The 18,872-nt window shown below is 43.2% G+C and overlaps 1 protein-coding gene across 4 annotated transcripts in view; it reads left to right on the forward strand.

Moving 5' to 3' along the window:
• The window catches only part of ADAM23 (ADAM metallopeptidase domain 23), a 215,733-nt gene that overhangs the window by 169,847 nt on the left and 27,014 nt on the right, over nt 1–18,872 (forward strand). For all 4 annotated transcript variants that reach the window (XM_038748695.1, XM_038748696.1, XM_038748697.1 and 1 more), the window contains exons 18-22: nt 1,960–2,040; nt 9,721–9,771; nt 12,616–12,679; nt 15,152–15,257; nt 16,590–16,709. In XM_038748695.1, the coding sequence (XP_038604623.1) occupies nt 1,960–2,040; nt 9,721–9,771; nt 12,616–12,679; nt 15,152–15,257; nt 16,590–16,709 (422 nt within the window). The remainder of the gene's footprint in view (nt 1–1,959; nt 2,041–9,720; nt 9,772–12,615; nt 12,680–15,151; nt 15,258–16,589; nt 16,710–18,872) is intronic.

An 18,872-nucleotide genomic window follows, 5' to 3' on the forward strand; every position in this document is an offset into this window, starting at 1 on the left:
CAGGTTGGACACAATCCCTGTCCCACGTGGAGCTATTTATTGAGTGTTTCCTGTGTGCAGAGCACTGTACTAACTGCTTGGGAGAGTACAGTACAAACCACAGTTGAGTGTGATAGTACAGCTTTCTAAAGGTCTGTGGGAATCTTTTATACTTCCTTAAGTAAACTAGGGATAATAATATTAATAATTGTGGTATTTGGTAAGTGCTTACTATGAGCCAGGCGCTGTACTAAGTGCTAGGGTGGATACAAGGTAATCATATTGGACACAGTCCCTGTCCTACAAAGGGCTCACAGTCTTAATCCTCATTTTATAGATGAGGTAACTGAGGCACAGAGAAGCCCAGTGACTTGCCCAGGGCCACTTAGCCGACAGGTGGCAAAGCCGGGATTAGAACCCAGGTCCGTTTGACTCGCAGGCCCATGCTCTACCCACTAGGCCACAGGATAAGGGAATACAATAATAATAGCATTTGTTAAGTGCTTACTATGTGTAAAGCACTGTTCTAAGCACTGGGGGGATACAAGGTGATCAGGTTGTCCCACATGGGGCTCACAGTCAATCCCCATTTTACAGATGAGGGAACTGAGGCTCAGAGAAGTGAAGTGACTTGCCCAAGGTCACACAGCAGACATGTGGTGGAGGCGGGATTCGAACCCACGACCTCTGACTCCAAAGCCCGGGTTCTTCCCCACTGAGCCACGAAAATGAAAGATATTTGTCCTACCAACAACTAATAATAATGATAATATCTATGATATTTGTTAAGCATCGACTATGTACCAATCACTGCATCCAGTGCTGAGTTAGAGACAAGATAATCAGGTTGGATACAGTTTATGTTCCACACAGAGCTCACACTCTAATTGGAAGGGAAGAACAGGTATTCATTCCCCAATTTAAAGCTGAGAAACCAAGGTTAGAGAAGTTAAATGACTTGCCCAAGCTCACATAGCAGGCAAGTTGCAGAACTAGGATTGGAACTCAGGACTTCAGACTCTCAGATCCATCTTCTTTCCACTATGCAGCACTGCTTCTCAACTGGACAGACCAGAACCAGAAAAAATGGTAAGGGCATCAGAGTAGGACACCTATAAGTGAGAACAGTGGTTTCAGGAGACAGCGCAGTGTTACCAGTTATGAATCTCAATAGGATCCCAGATTACTCTAGAACGATTTAGTTCTTTCAGTGGAATCATGAAGGCTTCCTGAAATAATTCCCATCAGATTGACAAATGGCCTCTGAAATCCAAATCATTTCAGTCCTTGATAATAGAGTCAAATGGAGCTCAAGTCAGCAATGAGTGGAAGTTGTATCCGTAGAGCTACTCTTTGATGACCCGAGGGAACTGGTTTTGTTGGTGGTGACGGCTGAAGGGTCATTCATTCATTCAATCGTATTTATTGAGCGCTTACTGTGTGCAGAGCACTGGACTAAGCGCTTGATGACTAGGTGAGAGCCATTTCCCACCTGAAATCATGAGTTTCCAAAACGTATTAAATAATTAGTTACGGGTGATGGAGCCTCCCATCAAAAATGAAGCAGCATGGCCTAGTGTAAAGAGCACGAGACTGGGAGTCAGAGGACCTGGGTTCTAATCTCAGCTTTACCACTCGTCTGCTGTGTGACCTGGGCAAGTCACCTAACTTCTGTGTGTCTCAGTTTCTTCATCTGTAAAATGGGGATTAAATCCTACTCCCTCCAACGTAGACTGTGAGCCCATGTGAAACAGGACCTGTGTCCAACCTGATTAACTTGTATCTACCTCAGCACTTAGAACAGTGTTTGACACAGGCGCTTACCAAGTGCCATTAAAAAAAAAGCTATACTTCTGGCGGGTTATGAGGCGTGTGTGGTCAAGGAAGGAGTTGCAATGCTGACCTCAGGCAAACGTGAGAAGAATAATGCTGATCATTTGATCTGATAAACATCCTTAACCGATGGATTTTTGGTTTCAGTTTCTGCCACGAGGCTATGACTGCCGCTACACAGTCAACGAGTGCGATATTCCAGAATACTGCACCGGAGACTCCGGCCAGGTACTGCAAACTGGAATTGTTTCTGCATCCCAGGGAATAGGCAGTCCAGATAGAGCAGTAAAGCATGGATCATCTCACTTTGTTTTGTCCCTCTGTCTTGCTTAACACTGCAGTGTGTAATTGTTTCATTGAGCAAAATTATTGATTCAGCAAGTCATCAGAATCCAGAACGATCAGGAAACGGTCCTATTGATAATTTTAATTTTCCTAAATTTCTGGTGAATATATGCCCAGACTGATGCACACATCATCTGTAGCAGTGGCTCCAATACACATAATGGGTTAATAGAAGGAAAATTAGGGGAAGCCAAGGAAAACAACACCATATTGCTTTTGCAGGCCTGGAATCACTGTTAGTGGCAGAGTGCTGTGTTAGACGGACCACTGGGACCACTGACCGTATATATGTTTGTACATATTTATTACTCTATTTATTTTACTTGTACATGTCTATTCTATTTATTTCATTTTGTTAATACGTTTGGTTTTGTTCCCTGTCTCCCCCTTCTAGACTGTGAGCCCACTGTTGGGTAGGGACTGTCTCTATATGTTGCCAACTTGTACTTCCCAAGCACTTAGTACGGTGCTCTGCACACAGTAAGCGCTCAATAAATACGATTGATTGAGTGATTGATCTTTGGGCCCAAGGCTGTGGTCAGACCATACAATCGTGCAGACTCTGGGAAGCACATTAAAATTAACCACATTTCTGTCCATGTACCTTCCAGCAACAACATTGGCACAGAGCAAGACACCACAGTTCAAAGGCGTGTTTATTCATTAAGTTGTATTTATTGAGGGCTCCTGTGTGTAAAGCACTGTACTAAGTTCCTGGGAGAGTACAATATAAGAACAAACAGATGTATTCCCTGGCCATGACAAGCTCACAGTATGACTTGTCACCTGTTGAGTGGCTTCTACCCAGAACTTATAGAACCGGGCCTAGCTTTTAGCTCCACTTTACCTCACAGGACATCATCCACTCCGACTTGACTATTCATACTATCAGGGAATGACTTTATGATCCTGGTGAAATTCTCAGGGCAATCAAATTGGGTTAGTATACTCAATTCAGTCAGAACTTGTGTTTCCACTCAAAGGTTTGGCTAAAATATGACAGCAGTACTTGGGAATATTCTTTCGACTTACACTGTGGACCTGTCTGGGTATGGCTTGATGGAGTGTTGGGAAACACAGATGTGGGCATATTGCACAAACTGCAACGCCTCGCAAGAATGCAACCTCTACCATATAGGAGGAACAGTGTGTTTGCCAAATCACGGGTCTGCCAGTGATGACAAAGGCTATTCTACTGTTTTGTTGTCTGTCTCCCCCTTCTAGACTGTGAGCCTGTTGTTGGGTAGGGACTGTCTCTATATGTTGCCGACTTGTACTTCCCAAGTGCTTGGTACAGTGCTCTGCACTCAGTAAGCGCTCAATAAATATGATTGAATGAATGAAATGAATGATAGTCTCTCCCTTCAGACTGTAAGCTCCCCGTGAGCCCGCTGTAGGCAGGGATTATCTCTCTTTATTGCTGAATTGTACTTTCCAAGCACTTGGTTTACAGTGCTCTGCGCACAGTAAGCACTCAGTAAATCCAGCTGAATGAATGAATGGAAGCAGGTTTACCAACTCTTTTATTAAGAATAATAATAATGCAGCGTGGCTCAGGGGAAGCAGCATGGCTCAGTGGAAAGAGCATGGGCTTGGGAGTCAGAGGTCATGGGTTTGATCCCAGCTCCACCGTATGTCAGCTGTGTGACTTTGAGCAAGTCACTTAACCTCTCTGTGCCTCAGTTACCTCATCTGTAAAATGGGGTTTAAGACTGAGCCCTTCATGGGACAACCTGATCACCTTGTATCCTCCCCAGTGCTTAGAACATTACCTTGCACATACCTTCCCCCTCATCCCCCTCTCCATCCCCGCCATCTTACCTCCTTCCCTTCCCCACAGCACCTGTATATATGTATATATGTTTGTACATATTTATTACTCTATTTATTTTTTTATTTATTTTATTTGTGCATATCTATTCTATTTATTTTATTTTGTTAGTATGTTTGGTTTGTTCTCTGTCTCCCCCTTTTAGACTGTGAGCCCACTGTTTGGTAGGGACTATCTCTATATGTTGCCAACTTGTACTTCCCAAGCGCTTAGTACAGTGCTCTGCACACAGTAAGCGCTCAATAAATACGATTGATTGATTGATTGATAGTAAGCGCTTCACAAATGCCATCATTATTATTATTGTTATTAATAGTAATATTGGCATTTGTTAAGCCCTTACTATGGATCAAGCATTGTTCTAAGCATTGGGGTAGATACAAGCTAATCAGGTTGGACACAGTCCATGTCCCATATGGGGCTCACAGTCTTAATCCCCATTTTATAGACAAGGTACCTAACGCACAGAGAAGTTAAGTGACTTGCCCAAGGTCACACAGCAGACAAGTGGCGGCTCCAGGAATTAGGATCCAGGTGCTTCTGATTACCAGGGCCATGCTCTGCCCACTAGGCCACGCCACTTCTCTTTCGTACTGAACTTTCCCAACTGTTTAATGCAGGGCGTCACACAGGGTAAATGCTCAATAAATATTATTGATTGATTAAAATCCATTGTGAATGGACTCTACTGCATCAATCAGTGGTATTCATTGAGTGCTTACCCTGTGCGAAGCACTCTACTAAGCGCTTGGGAAAGTGCAGTAGGTTTAGCAGGCGCCATCCCTGCCTTCAAGGAGCTTAGAATCTAATTGTGGGGAGACAGGCACTAAAAGAAATCATCATCATCATCATCAATCGTATTTATTGAGCGCTTACTGTATGCAGAGCACTGTACTAAGTGCTTGGGAAGTACAAGTTGGCAACATATAGAGACAGTCCCTACCCAGCAGTGGGCTCACAGTCTAAAAGGGGGAGACAGAGAACAAAACCAAACATACTAACAAAATAAAATAAATAGAATAGATATGTACAAGTAAAATAAATAAATAAATAAATAAATAAAGTAATAAATATGTACAAACATATATACATATATACAGGTGCTGTGGGGAAGGGAAGGAGGTAAGATGGGGGGGATGGAGAGGGGGGCGAGGGGGAGAGGAAGGAAGGGGCTCATGACAGGTAGGGGGAAGCAGCAAAGTTTAAAGGTATGTCCCTAGGTGCTGTGGGAGGGAGGAAATGGGAGAAATACCTTAGTGTTTTGGAGGTACAGACTCAAGCACATAGGTGATGCAAGAATTAGACGGTAGCATGTGGACCTTTGACCTTTTCCCTCCACTATTTTGCCTATGTGGGTTGGGAATTTCATTGCATTTGTTTCATTTTAGGGCAGCACAGAAAGTGAAAACCCTGGAATTATTTTACCTACTCGTTTTTTCAGCAGAGTTGTACTTTATGTATTGCGGCCTTTTCCAACTCCTTCGCGTTTACAGTCCGAGGGGAGATGCCCTTAACTCCAGCAGAAGCAGAGGGAACCGGGATCATTTTAGATCATCAAATGGATGCTGTCAAATAATAATAATAATGATAATGATGGCATTTGTTAAGTGCTTACTATGTGCAAAGCACTGTTCTAAGCGCTGGGGGGATACAAGGTAATCACGTTGTCCCACGTGGGGCTCACAGTCTTAATCCCCATTTTACAGATGAGATAACTGAGGCTCAGAGAAGTTAAGTGACTTGCCCAAGGTCACACAGCAGACTTGTGGGGGAGCCGGGATTAGAACCCATGATCTCAGCTGTTTTTCCCCCCCCATCTTACCTCCTTCCCTTCCCCACTGCACCTGTATATATGTATATATGTTTGTACATATTTGTTACTCTATTTATTTATTTTACTTGTACATATCTATTCTATTAATTTTATTTTGTTAGTATGTTTGGTTTTGTTCTCTGTCTCCCCCTTTTAGACTGTGAGCCCACTGTTGGGTAGGGACTGTCTCTAGATGTTGCCAACTTGTACTTCCCAAGCGCTTCGTACAGTTCTCTGCACACAGTAATTGCTCAATAAATACGATTGATTGATTGATTGATTGATCAAGGCTCTCCTAAAGTCCCATCTTCTCCAGGAATCATTACCCATTAATCTTCACAACTCCAGATCATATCAACTTAACAGTGACCCGTGACACTTATTATGAATAGTCCTCCTCAGTAACTGTGTATACATCCATATTTGAATACTGCTTTTTATCCATTTATTTGTCCCTTTATTCACCTTTTTACATTATTACCCCCAGTTGGTGGTTCTTCTGCTCACAATATTTTATATACCCTGTGGTCACTTGACTCCCCTAGTAGATTGTAAGCTTCTTGAAGTTAGGGACCATGAAATTTACTCCTATAGTCCCAATTGTTTAGTATAGTGACCTGCATACAGTAGACACTCAATAAATAATAACAATTATGGTATAAGTGCTTAGTACAGTGCTCTGCACATAGTAAGCGCTCAATAAATATGAATGAATGAATAATGTTAAGTGCATACTGTACTAAGCACTGGGGTGGATACAAGCAAATCCAGTAAATAAATACTTTGGATACAGCTGAGAGAAGGCTCTCCACTGGTCCTTCTCCTCCTCATCCTGCCCCTGTCACACCCACACTCAGTTTTTCCTATCATCATCATCATGAACAATATTTATTGATCACCAACTATATACACAGTGATCCCTGTCCTCGAATCTACTAGAGAAGACAGGCAGATTGATGAATATACAGTTGAAAAATGTGTAAGATTGGATATAAATAAAAAACATAATTAGATAAATAAATCCATGGTACTTGGCAGAGCTGAGATGGGGAGAGGAAAGCAGGTCGCAAAGGTGGAGGGATTCATCGGGGAGTGCCTCCTGGAAGCGGTGGCCTTTGAGATGAATCTTGGAGGAGGAGGAGATATAATAATAATAATTGTGGTATTTGCTATTTGCTTACTGCATGCCAGGCAGTTTACTAAGTGCTGGGGCAGATACAAGCAAATCAGGTTGGAGACAGTCCCAGTCCCACATGGGGCTCACAGTCTCAATCCCCATTTTACAGATGAGGTAAACTGAGGGACAGAGAAGTGAAGCGACTTGCCCAAGGTCCCACAGCAGACAAGTAGAGGAGCCGGGATTAGGATCCTGGCCCTTCGGACTCTCAGGCCTGGGTTTTATCCACTAGGCTGCACTGCTTCCTCTTCAAGCGTCTTATGCCGCGTCACCGGTGTCAAACTTTTATCCAAGAAAATTCCACCCTCTCCCTTTCCCTCCAGAGTAACCATGCTCTTCCCAGTCAATGTCCCATCCGCTTCGGGGGCCAGTAGGCGAAGCTAAGGAGATTGCAGGAGAGTCAAGCGCAGACAGTAGTTAAGTTTTCTTGAAAGAGTGAAGAGCATGATGCAAAGCATAATGAGGAATAAAGAGCAACGGCTACGTAAAGAAGAGCCAAGTGATTGTAATTTAGGAGCCTAGGAACCTAAATTCCAAGGTTTCTTGTCCTTCTGCCTTTCCTCTCCCAGGCTCCCCAGGCCAGCGCTCTCATGCCACCCCAACCACAGGGACTTCCCCTAAAATCAGCCACTGCTACTCATTATTGTCCTACAAGTAATGATAAGTCTGTCCAAGGCCTCTGTGCTATATTCCTACATTATTACAGCTTCCCTAGAGTCGCCAACAGACTGCCTATCTGTTGGGTCTCTTCTTCCTTCCATTAGCTCAGCCCATAATGGGCACCACTGTCGAGTGCCTTTCAGTCTGTTCTTGCACAATAACTCGGAAAGGAAATGCTCTTCAGGTACTTATGCAGGAAATTGGGGAGGATGGAAATTTAGATGGTGAATCTCCCAATGTAGAAGAGCAGTGACAAACTGGATAGAATTTTAAGGGATCAGGACATGTTGTCCTCTTGAGATATTTCACCTCAGTGACAGATTTTAGCAAGGGTATAGTTATACGTAAGTGAACGCTTCATCTTTTGGATGTGTGACATGAGGGGTTTGCTCATTTTCCATTATTACGGGCCATGTTTGTTAGTGCAGTCGTACATCCAATCAGAAGTTATGACGTTTCTCCCCATTTCCCCCTGAATATTTCGTTATTATTCCAAAGATTGAACCTGCATCCCTGGAAGCCCTGAAATACACTAGGAGATCTTGAAAAATAGGACCTTAATAGGATATCAATCAATCAATCTTATTTATTGAATGATTACTGCGTGCAGAGCAGTGTACTTAGTGCTTGGGAGCATACAACAGAGTTGGTAGACATGTCCCCTGACCATAACAAGCTCTCAATCTAGAGGTATTTAGAGTAGATATATATACATATAAATATATATATATATGTAAATAATGAACCCCCCCAACCCTCCAGAGGGTTGCATTCTTGCAAAACGTCATTTAAAGAAAATGTGAGCTGTAACGCCCATTCTGATGTACATATTTACTATTCTATTTATTTTGTTAATGATGTGCATCTAGCTTTATTTCTATTTATTCTGATGACTTTGACGCCTGTCCACATGTTTTGTTTTGTTGTCTGTCTCCCCCTTCTAGACTGTGAGCCCGTTGTTGGGTAGGGACCATCTCTATATGTTGCCAACTTGTACTTCCCAAGGGCTTAATACAGTGCTCTGCACACAGTAAGCGCTCAATAAATACGATTGAATGAATCAATGAATGAATGTTGCATGCATGCACCCAAGCAGTTTATCCCAATCACAAGACATGCTAAGCCCAAACAGGCAAATGTTGTGGTATTTGTTAAGCATTTACTGTGTGCCAAGCACCATACTAAGCACTGGAGTAATCCTATTTATAATTCTATTTATTCTGATAATATTGACACCTGTCTACTTGTTTTGTTGTCTTTCTCCCCCTTCTAGACGAGAGCCCGTTGTTGGGTAGGGAACATCCCTATATGTTGCCGATTTATATTTTGCAAGTGCTCAGTACAGTACTCTGCACACAGTAAGCACTCAATAAATACTATTGAATGAGTGAATGGAGTAGGTATTACTGCAGAAGGAGTCATGGATTCTAATCCCGGCTCTGCCTCTTTGCTGTGTGACCTTGAGCAAGTCACTTGACTTCTCTATACCTCAGTTACCTCATCTGTAAAATGGGGATCGAGACTGTGAGCCCCACATGGGACATGGACTGTGTCCAACCGATTTCCTTGTATCCACCCCAGCATTTAGTATAGCGCCTGGCACATAGAAAGTGCTTGACAAATACCATTATTATTTTTATTATTGTTATATTAGATAATCAAGTTGGACAGAGTTCCTGTCTCACAAGGGGCTCACAGCCTAAGTAAGAGGAAGAAGGAAGAACAGCTATTTAAGCCCCATTTGCTAGATGTGGAAACTGAGGCACAGAGAAGTTGTGACTTCTCTAAGGCCAAACAGCAGGCAGATGGAAAAGCCGTGATTGAAAGCCAGGTCCAGGCTCTTTCTTCTTGACCACATGGCTCTTACACTGTCACAAGAACGTTTCCAAATTCCTTACCCACATCCTTGGCAAATGACTAGTGATGACACACTATAAGGCAGAAGTGAATGTATGTTTTTTAACATTTGAACATTGGCATTACACACGATTGAGCTTATGGCTTGTGGATTTTGCTCATTAAAAATATGTACCTTAGATAATGATACCATTTTCTGAGCAGTTTGGTTGGTTTGTTTTTCAGTGCCCACCCAATCTTCATAAACAAGATGGATATGCCTGTGATTCCAATCAGGTATGTTCGTTCTCTTAGGCGCTTGTCCTCTCGATTAGCGTGGATTGTGATAATTGGCTTTTTCTAGAACCAGTTGTCCTATCCACTCCACTATGGAGGGAAGAGATGGTTAATTTGTCAAATTCTCCCCCCAGGGGAGACAGGACGGGAGGGAGGGGAAAGGATTGACACCTCAGGACATTGTAAACCTGGTGTGGGCGGGGATTGTCTCTCGTTATTCCTGAATTGTACTTTCCAAGCACTTAGTACAGTGCTCTGCACATGGTAAGCACTCAATAAATACAATTGAATAAAATGAAGGATTTATGTAAAACCAGAGATGAGCAGCTACTGGAGACAAATGGATGGAATTGGGGATGTAGCTCAAATTTGAAGGCATCCGCTAGCCTTAGTGTAGATCCTGGACTCTAATGTGTAAACCATGGTATTCGATTGAAACCTAAAATTGAATTTAAGATCTGTGAGATGGAGAGAGGAGTAGAAAGGGAGAAAAACATTACCAGGTACTAGCTATTCTGAGACTCAGGGGAAAGGCCATTGTGATAGTTCATTCATTCATTCAATCGTATTTATTGGGCGCTTACTGTGTGTGCATTCACATCCAAAGGCCAAGGATTTGGCTACGTTTTACTGTTTCACTGCAGACATTCAATCCAGTACAGCCAAAGCATAATGAAGGTTACACTAATTTTGTCCACACTCTCTTCCCTCTCTCAATAATAATTGGAATATTTACTAATCTATACTATACTATCAATAGTATACTATAATATACTGTACGGAGTGCTGGGGTGGATGTGGCTCACTATCTGAGGAGGAGGGAGAGCAGAGATTTAATCCCCATTTTATAGATGAGGAGACTGAGGCCCAGAGAAGTTATGTGACTTTTCCAAGGCCACACTGCAGGCAAGGATATGCATCATGGCTCTCCCAAAATGACTCCACTTTATTCATTCCTTTCCTCTCCATCCAAACCGCTACCTTTCTGGTTCAATCTCTCATCCTATCCCGACTGGATTACTGCATCAACCTCCTCTCTGATCTCCCATCCTCCTGTCTCTCCCCACTTCAGCCTATACTTCATGCTGCTGCCCAGATCATCTTTGTGCAGAAACGCTCTGGGCATGTTACTCCCCTCCTCAAAAATCTCCAGTGGCTACCAGTCAACCTACGCATCCACCAAAAACTCCTCACCCTGGGCTTCAAGGCTGTCCATCACCTCGCCCCCTCCTACCCTACCTCCTTTCTCTCCTTCTGCAGCCCAGCCCACATCCTCCGCTCCTCTGCTGCTAACCTCCTCACTGTGCCTCGTTCTCTCCTGTCCCACCATCGACCCCCGGCCCACGTCCTCCCCCTGGCCTGGAATGCCCTCCCTCCGCACATCCGCTAGCTCTCTTCCTCCCTTCAAAGCCCTACTGAGAGCTCACCTCCTCCAGGAGGCCTTCCCAGACTGAGCCCCCTTTTCCTCTCCCCCTCCCCATCCCCCCAGCCCTACCTCCTTCCCTTCCCCGCAGCACCTGTATATATGCTTGTACAGATTTATTACTCTATTTATTTTACTTGTACACATTTACTATTCTATTTATTTTGTTAATGATGTGCATATAGCTTTAATTCTATTTATTCTGATGACTTGACACCTGTCCACGTGTTTTGTTGTCTGCCTCCCCCTTCTACACTGCGAGCCCGTTGTTGGGTAGGGGCCATCTATATATGTTGCCAGCTTGTACTTCCCAAGCGCTTAGTAGTACAGTGCTCTGCACACAGTAAGTGCTCAATAAATATGATTGGATGAATGAATGAATGAATTCCCATATTTTATAATGTAAAAGTTCAGAACAGCAGCTGCCAGGGTGCTTCTGGGGAGGGTGTCACTGGGGACAAGAAGCAGCAGTAGTGGAAAGAGTTGGGGTCTGGGAGCTTGAGGACCTGAGTTTTAATCCCATTTCTGCCACTTGTCTGCTGTGTGACCTTGGGCAAGTCACTTAACTTCTCTGTGCCTCGATTACCACATCTGTGAAATGGGGATTAAAACCGTGAGCCCTTTGTGGGACAGGGACTGTGTCCAACCCGGCTATCTTGTTTCTACCCCGGTGCTTGGTACAGTGCCTGGCACATAAATAAGCACTTAACGAATACCAGCCAGGATTAGAACCTAGACCTCCTGACTCCCAGCCTTATTCTAGGAGAAGCAGTGTGTTTAGTGGAAACAGCCCAAGCTTGGGAGTCAGAGGACGTGGATTCTAATCCTGTCTCTGCCACTGATCAGCTGTGTGACTTTGGGCAAGTCACTGAACTTCTCTGCGCCTCAGTTACCTCATCTGGTACTACTGTTCTAAGCCCTGGGGTAGATACAGGCTAATCAGGTTGGACACAGTCCCTGTCCCACATGGGACTCACAGTCTTAATCCCCATTTTACATTTGAGGTAACTGGGATGCAGAGAAGTGAAGTGACTTGCCCAAGGTCACACAGCAGACAAGTTGCAGAGCTGAGACTAGAACCCAGGTCCCTCTGACTATCAAGTATGCCATACTGTTTTTTCACTATTTTGGTTTCCAGGGCAGTATTCTCCATGTCCTGCTGACCTTAAATATACCCCAAAGATCTAACATGATTGTTTTATTACATGTGATTTCTCTTTGTACCTGCTTGTAGATTCAAATGGATGTTGGGTAGAGTCACGTTTCAGGGTTTAATACTCCTATCTGCCAATGAAAATTCTCAGCCCACTTTTCATCCAGAAATGTTTTATTGAGTCACGAGAAAGAGATGGAATGAAAACCATTGTAGGGGAAGAAACTCACCCTGCAGTTGTTTGACTGACTTTTCTTATCTTTCTTAGGGCCGTTGTTATAATGGAGACTGCAAGACAAGAGACAATCAGTGTAAATACATCTGGGGGTCGAGTAAGTTCCATTTTCCTTCCTCTGAGGACGGAGTCTGGGTCTCCATGGGGCCTGTTGCTTCTTCCCACTCGAGTCTTCAAGGTGAAAAATATAAGTAGGGGACATAAGCAGCGATTCCCCCCAGTAGATTAGGTAATATTTCAGAATACAAACCTCACCGCACCGGAGAACTTGCCGCAGGAAACCTGATGCCAACATACCCACCTGATTAAGAGACACTTTTTCAGGCTTTTCTGAGCCCGGGTCCTTGCCCGCTTCCTCTCCATGGCCACCTTGGGTAGTGGGTGAAGATAGAAGTGTTGAGAGTTCCCAGAGGTTAGGCAGGCTGGCTGGGTTGGCAGGGGTTGGTTGGGGTGGGTAAAGGGAGAAAAACAGAGGTTTGGTTTTGTTCCTCCTGAGGGCAGCTGTCATTCTTGAGCTCCTCAAACAAACAAGGAGGCTTTCTAAACACCAAAACCCCTAGGGTCAAAGTCCTGCCTGCCGAACTCCACTTAGGACTTTTGAGACCTTAAACGCCAAAAGGTAACAGAAAGACTTAGCAAATTTCATTGAGAACATAGGGCTTATATCATTTTTTTCTAAACTGACAGTAGTTGCCCGATGCAGTATCAGATCATATGTCCCTCTCCTTCGAATTCGCTGCTGGACCGTGCAGTTTGAAGCCAGATAAGCACGTGGGAGGGAATGAGGGGAGTTTGGTTTGAGTCCTTACAGTGGATCTCCTCATAGAATAATAACAATAATAATAATAATGACGATGGCATGTGGGAACCACCTCTCCAGGGCTGATTCTGCGGCATATTGCAGCCACAACTATCAGGTTGAATACATCAAAATGAATGATTTTGACATTTTGATTATAACGAGCCTCAAATTTCTCCTGTTTTGAAGCGTACCTCCAGGTACAAGGGGCTACGGGGGCAAAAGCACCAAACGACTCGGCACTACACGACAACTTTTCAAAATAGAGGAGAATCCAGTTTTCCACTCTTTCCCTGATGTTCTAGGTTCAGTCATTTTTAAGATTTCACTCGATCCGTCTTGTAGGTACCAAATGTAAAGAGACACCACTGCTATGTGAAAGTGAGAATTTCTCATTCGATACGGTTATAGGCAGCACGGACACAGTCCATGTCCTACAAGGGGCTCACAGCCTAAGTAGAAGGGAGACTTTGGCTTAGTGGAAAGAGCACTAGGCCATAGTATATGAGAAGCGGCATGGCCTGGGTGTCAGAGGACCTGGGTTCTAATCCCAGCCCCACCATTTGCTAGCAGAATTGATGCCTGGTCAGGGATACCTTCGCTCTGAAAGAAAAGTTCTTTTACAAAGAAGCACCAAGTGATGGCAGCAGCATTCCAAAGATCTGAAGATGCTTGGCCTCTCTCACAGGCTGCTGCTTTTTCTAAGGTTGACACTTTTTCTCAGGTTGATCTTCTGATTGGCGACTCCTCTACCATAAATTGCTTTTAGTAGCTGTATTCCCTTTTGCAGTGTGTGATGGCATGAATTAGTGCTTCAGTTCATTAATTCGTTTGAATGAAGATATTAAGTGCTTACTCTGCACTTACCCCTGGGAGTAGGTACCAGATTATTAGATTGGCCAGAGTCCCCGTCCCACACGGGACTCACAATCTACCGTCTCCCCATTTTCCAGAGGGGAAACTGAGGCCAGGAGCAGTTTAGCGGCTTGGCCTAGGTTAAAGAGCGGTCCAGTAGCGGAGCTGGGATTCAGACCTGAGTCTCCTTATTCTCAGTCCTCTCCGATCCTCTTTCCACTAATGGCGGTATTTGTTAAGCATTTACTTTGTGCCGGCCATTGTACTAAACACTGGGGTAGGTACAAGATAATCGGATTGGACCTAGTCCCTGTCCCACATAGGAATCACGGTCTTCATCCCCATTTATAGATGAAGTAACTGAGGCACAGAGAAGTTAAGTGATGTGCCCAAAGTCACGCAGCAGGTGTGACTAGAGCCTAGATTAAAACCCAGGTCTTCTTACTCCCAGGCCCATTCTCTTTCCACTGAACCACCCTGCCTCCCAGGAAATAGTCCCCACCTAGGAGTCCCAGCTCAATGAGATCAAACGTAGAGTGCTTCATTTGCTCTGGTCCCAGAAGGTCCTGGAAAGAGTTCTCAGGGTTTTTTTAATGGTATTTGCTGAGCCTTACTGTATGCCAGCCACTGTACTAAACTCTGGGGTAGATACAAGCTCATCAGGTTAGACACAGTCCTTGCCCCACATAGGGCTCACAGTCTCAATCCCCATTTTACAGCTGAGGTAACTGAGGCACAAAGAGTTAAGTGACTTCCCAAAGGTCACACAGCAGGTAAGTGGCGGAGCGGGATTAGAGCCCAGATCCTTCTGATGCCCAGGCCTGTTCTCTATCAAACAGGCCATGCTGCTTCTCATTGTGTGCTTTGCCTGTGAGTGGAATTAATGTCTCTCTCTCCATATTCTTTCCCCTAAAGAGGCTGCAGGGTCTGACAAGTTCTGTTACGAGAAGCTCAATACAGAAGGCACCGAGAAGGGAAACTGTGGGAGAGACGGAGATCGATGGGTTCAGTGCAGCAAACAGTAAGTGATTGGAGTTGTCTGCTAAGTAGGGGTCTGCCCATCTATTCTGATTTGGAACATAGGGTGTGGCTTGGGTGACTTCAATGATCAACTTTTAAAAGTATATAAAGAAATACATATAAATGAAAGATAATAAATGAAATGATATATAAATGAAATCAAGAATCAAAGTCCACAGGTGTTCATTAGAATATGCGCAACATAGTGATTGTAAGCCTCATGTGGGACAGGGACAGTGTCCAAACCAATTTGCTGGAATCCACCCCAGCGCTTAGTACAGTGCCTGGCATATAGTTTTGTTTGTTTTGTTTTGTTGTCTATCTCCCCCTTCTAGACTGTGAGCCCGCTGTTGGGTAGGGACCATCTCTATATGTTGCCAACTTGTACTTCCCAAGTGCTTAGTACAGTGCTGTGCACACAGTAAGCGCTCAATAAATACGATTGAATGAATGAATGAATGAAAGTTGGTAGAAATGTTCTCTGTCCACAAGGGACTCTTCTCCTCGTCCCCCTCTCCATCCCCCCGTCTTAGCTCCTTCCCTTCCCCACAGCACCTGTATATATGTATATATGTGTGTACGTATTTATTACTCTATTTATTTATTTATTTATTTTACTTGTACATATCTATTCTATTTATTTTATTTTGTTAATATGCTTGGTTTTGTTCTCTGTCTGCCCCTTCTAGACTGTGAGCCCACTGTTGGGTAGGGACTGTCTCTACTTCCCAAGCGCTTACTACAGTGCTCTGCGCACAGTAAGTGCTCAATGAATACGATTGATTGATTGATTGATTGACTTAAAGTATCTTGGTACTTACCTCAAGTCCCCATTTCACTTGGTGTTTGTAGTGATCACCTTAATGTTTCTTGTGTTGAGTTATTTCTGGTTTTGGTGGTTGTTGGTTGGGAGTGAAATATAAGGGAGACTATGTTAATCAGTCAGTGGTATTTATTGAGCACTTACTGTGTACAGAGCACTGTTCTAAGTGCATAGGAGAGTATAATAACAATGTCATTTGTTATTCGCTTACTATGTGCCGAGCACTGTTCTAAGCGCTGGGTATAGTACGAGATACTGGTAGACAGGTTAGAAATGGTACATCCTCCCACAATGCTGTTTTCCCTTTTCATTGCCCTCCTTTGACCAGTTGTGTAACAACTTTTTTTCAGTGAATTAAGCACTCCTTTCACTAAGTGGGTAACTGTCTTAAACTGAGGAGATTATTAAGAAAACTGTTCATTAGTAGGAAGGATACCCATTGAGGGGGTAAGCACATGAGATTTTGAATGTTCTTGCTTTTTCAGCTTGATTATTTTCCCCCTTCTGCAGTGATGTGTTTTGCGGCTTTTTGCTCTGCACCAATCTCACTCGAGTACCACGGATCGGTCATCTTCAGGGAGAGATAACCCCAACTTCCTTTTACCATCAGGGGCGAGTAGTCGACTGCAGGTAATCCTCCCAGTATTGATAAAACCTAATGAAGACAGGGAAAATGAAAGAAAATAGGAGGTTGGGAAAGCAAAATATAGATATGGAATGGCTGTAGATATGGATATGGAGCCATGTAGAATACAAATTTTGATATTGACACCTCCTCCTTTCTTGTCAGCTCTTGAAGCATCTTTTCTGTGGTTTCATTTTACCCACAGTCTTTCCAAGGAAAATGGTTTTCACTTTAGAGTAGGAAGCATTTGATAGGCAAGCAGATTCAGAATTCCAAAGTCATCCTGCCTCCCCATTTCCTCCCAACTGCCCACTTCTCCCCTTGGAAATCTAGACATCCCAAGGAAACTAAGGAAGTTAAACACAGCCACAGATAGGGAGAAACACACAAACCTGGACTGGGATACACAAGTCACACACACATATGCTGAAAAGAGGAAAAAAAAGACATAAACCACAGAACGGAAAACCTAACCCCCTAATTTCCTTTGAGCTGGTGATGCACGTGACATTGTTTTTTTTAATGAGACAAAATTATGATTTTATGAGATTTTACTGTCTCTTATTAGTAGTATTCCTTTTGAAACTCTCAAGTATTTTCCATTTAAAGATTGAAGATTTCCGGAATACTACCACACAGGATCATTACTCAAAGCATAAGTAATCTCCCACTACTGACTAGTTAAAGGGTTCATACACTTTATTGCCTGACTCAAATTCAGCCAAATGGAATCTTTCACCAATTAGTCCAGGAGTTTACAATTTCAAACTATGTATGAATTTATTGTTTCTATGGGTATGATGAAGGTTTATTAACTATAAAATGTAGAGATGCATGAAATTATCTGCAGTAGCTCTCCATAATACCATTTGTTTTACATTAATCAGTCAGTCGATGGTATTTATTGAACATTTACTCTGTACAAAGCACTGTACTAAGAGCTTAGGAGAGTACAACACAACAGAGTTGATAGACAAATTCCCTGTCGACAACCAGTTTGCAGTCTAGATGGGGAAGCAAACATTAATATAAATAAATGAATTACAGGTAAGTACACAAGTGCTAAGAGTGAGATGAATATCAAGTGCTTATATTCATTCATTCAATCGTATTTATTGAGCGCTTACTGTGTGCAGAACACTGTACTAAGCACTTGGGAAGTACAAATTGGCAACATGTAGAGATGGTCCCTACCCAACATTGGGCTCACAATTATATGAAAGTGACTTTGGGACTATTTGTATCACTTGCTAGATTAAACATCACACTATTAATAAAAATAACGGTAATGAAGAATGCTTTAATGTTTGTAGGGGAAATCATGTTTGCCCTGGGTCTTGTCTTGTTCTTTTAGAACCAAGTTTTGAAAGCAGTTATTACCCCTTGCCCCCCATTAGAGATCTGTCGCCTATCCTTTCAATCATACATAAATGCCCACTTTTGAGGAAAAATAGCCAGGCTTACTCAAAGCCATGGACACCATGAACTATTTACTTTAGCAGTGCTTTGCACAGGAATAAAATAGTTCTTGTAGCGGGCAGTAATGAAGGTGTTTATTGAATGCATGGTAATAATAATATTAATAATGATAATGATGGTATTTGTTAAGCGTTTACTATGTGCCAAGCACTGTTCTAAGTGCTGGGATTGATCCAAGGTAATCAGGTTGTCTCACATGGGGTTCACAGTCTTAATCCCAATTTTACAGATGAGGTAAGTGGGGTACAGAGAAGTCAAGTGACTTGCCCAAAGTCACACAGCTGACAAGTGGCAGAGCTGGGATTAGAACCCATGACCTCTGACTCCCAAACCCCTGCTGTTTCCACTAAACCACGCTGGCACTAAGCACCGAGGAAAGTTCAAATGATACCCAAGACATATTCCTTCGAGGAGCTTCCACTGTCATCATTCACTTTCGTCACCTTGCAAAGGTTTTCATTTGGGGAACCAGTGGAAAGGATTGGATGCATTTTGGGGTATACGACTCTGTCCTTATATCAATTAAAGAAGAAAGAATGGAAGATTTTGAGATGCTTTAATAAAAGTCGTCTACTGAAGTTCTTTTTATCCCTATTGTTTTAAAAGTATCGGAAGAGTATTTGAGCTTAGTGGGCAAAATATCTTCCCATGTTCCCAAGTTCAGTGCCATTTGCATTGTCAAATTATTT

Source organism: Tachyglossus aculeatus, chromosome 7, assembly GCF_015852505.1.
Source record: "Tachyglossus aculeatus isolate mTacAcu1 chromosome 7, mTacAcu1.pri, whole genome shotgun sequence".
Lineage (NCBI taxonomy): Eukaryota > Metazoa > Chordata > Mammalia > Monotremata > Tachyglossidae > Tachyglossus > Tachyglossus aculeatus.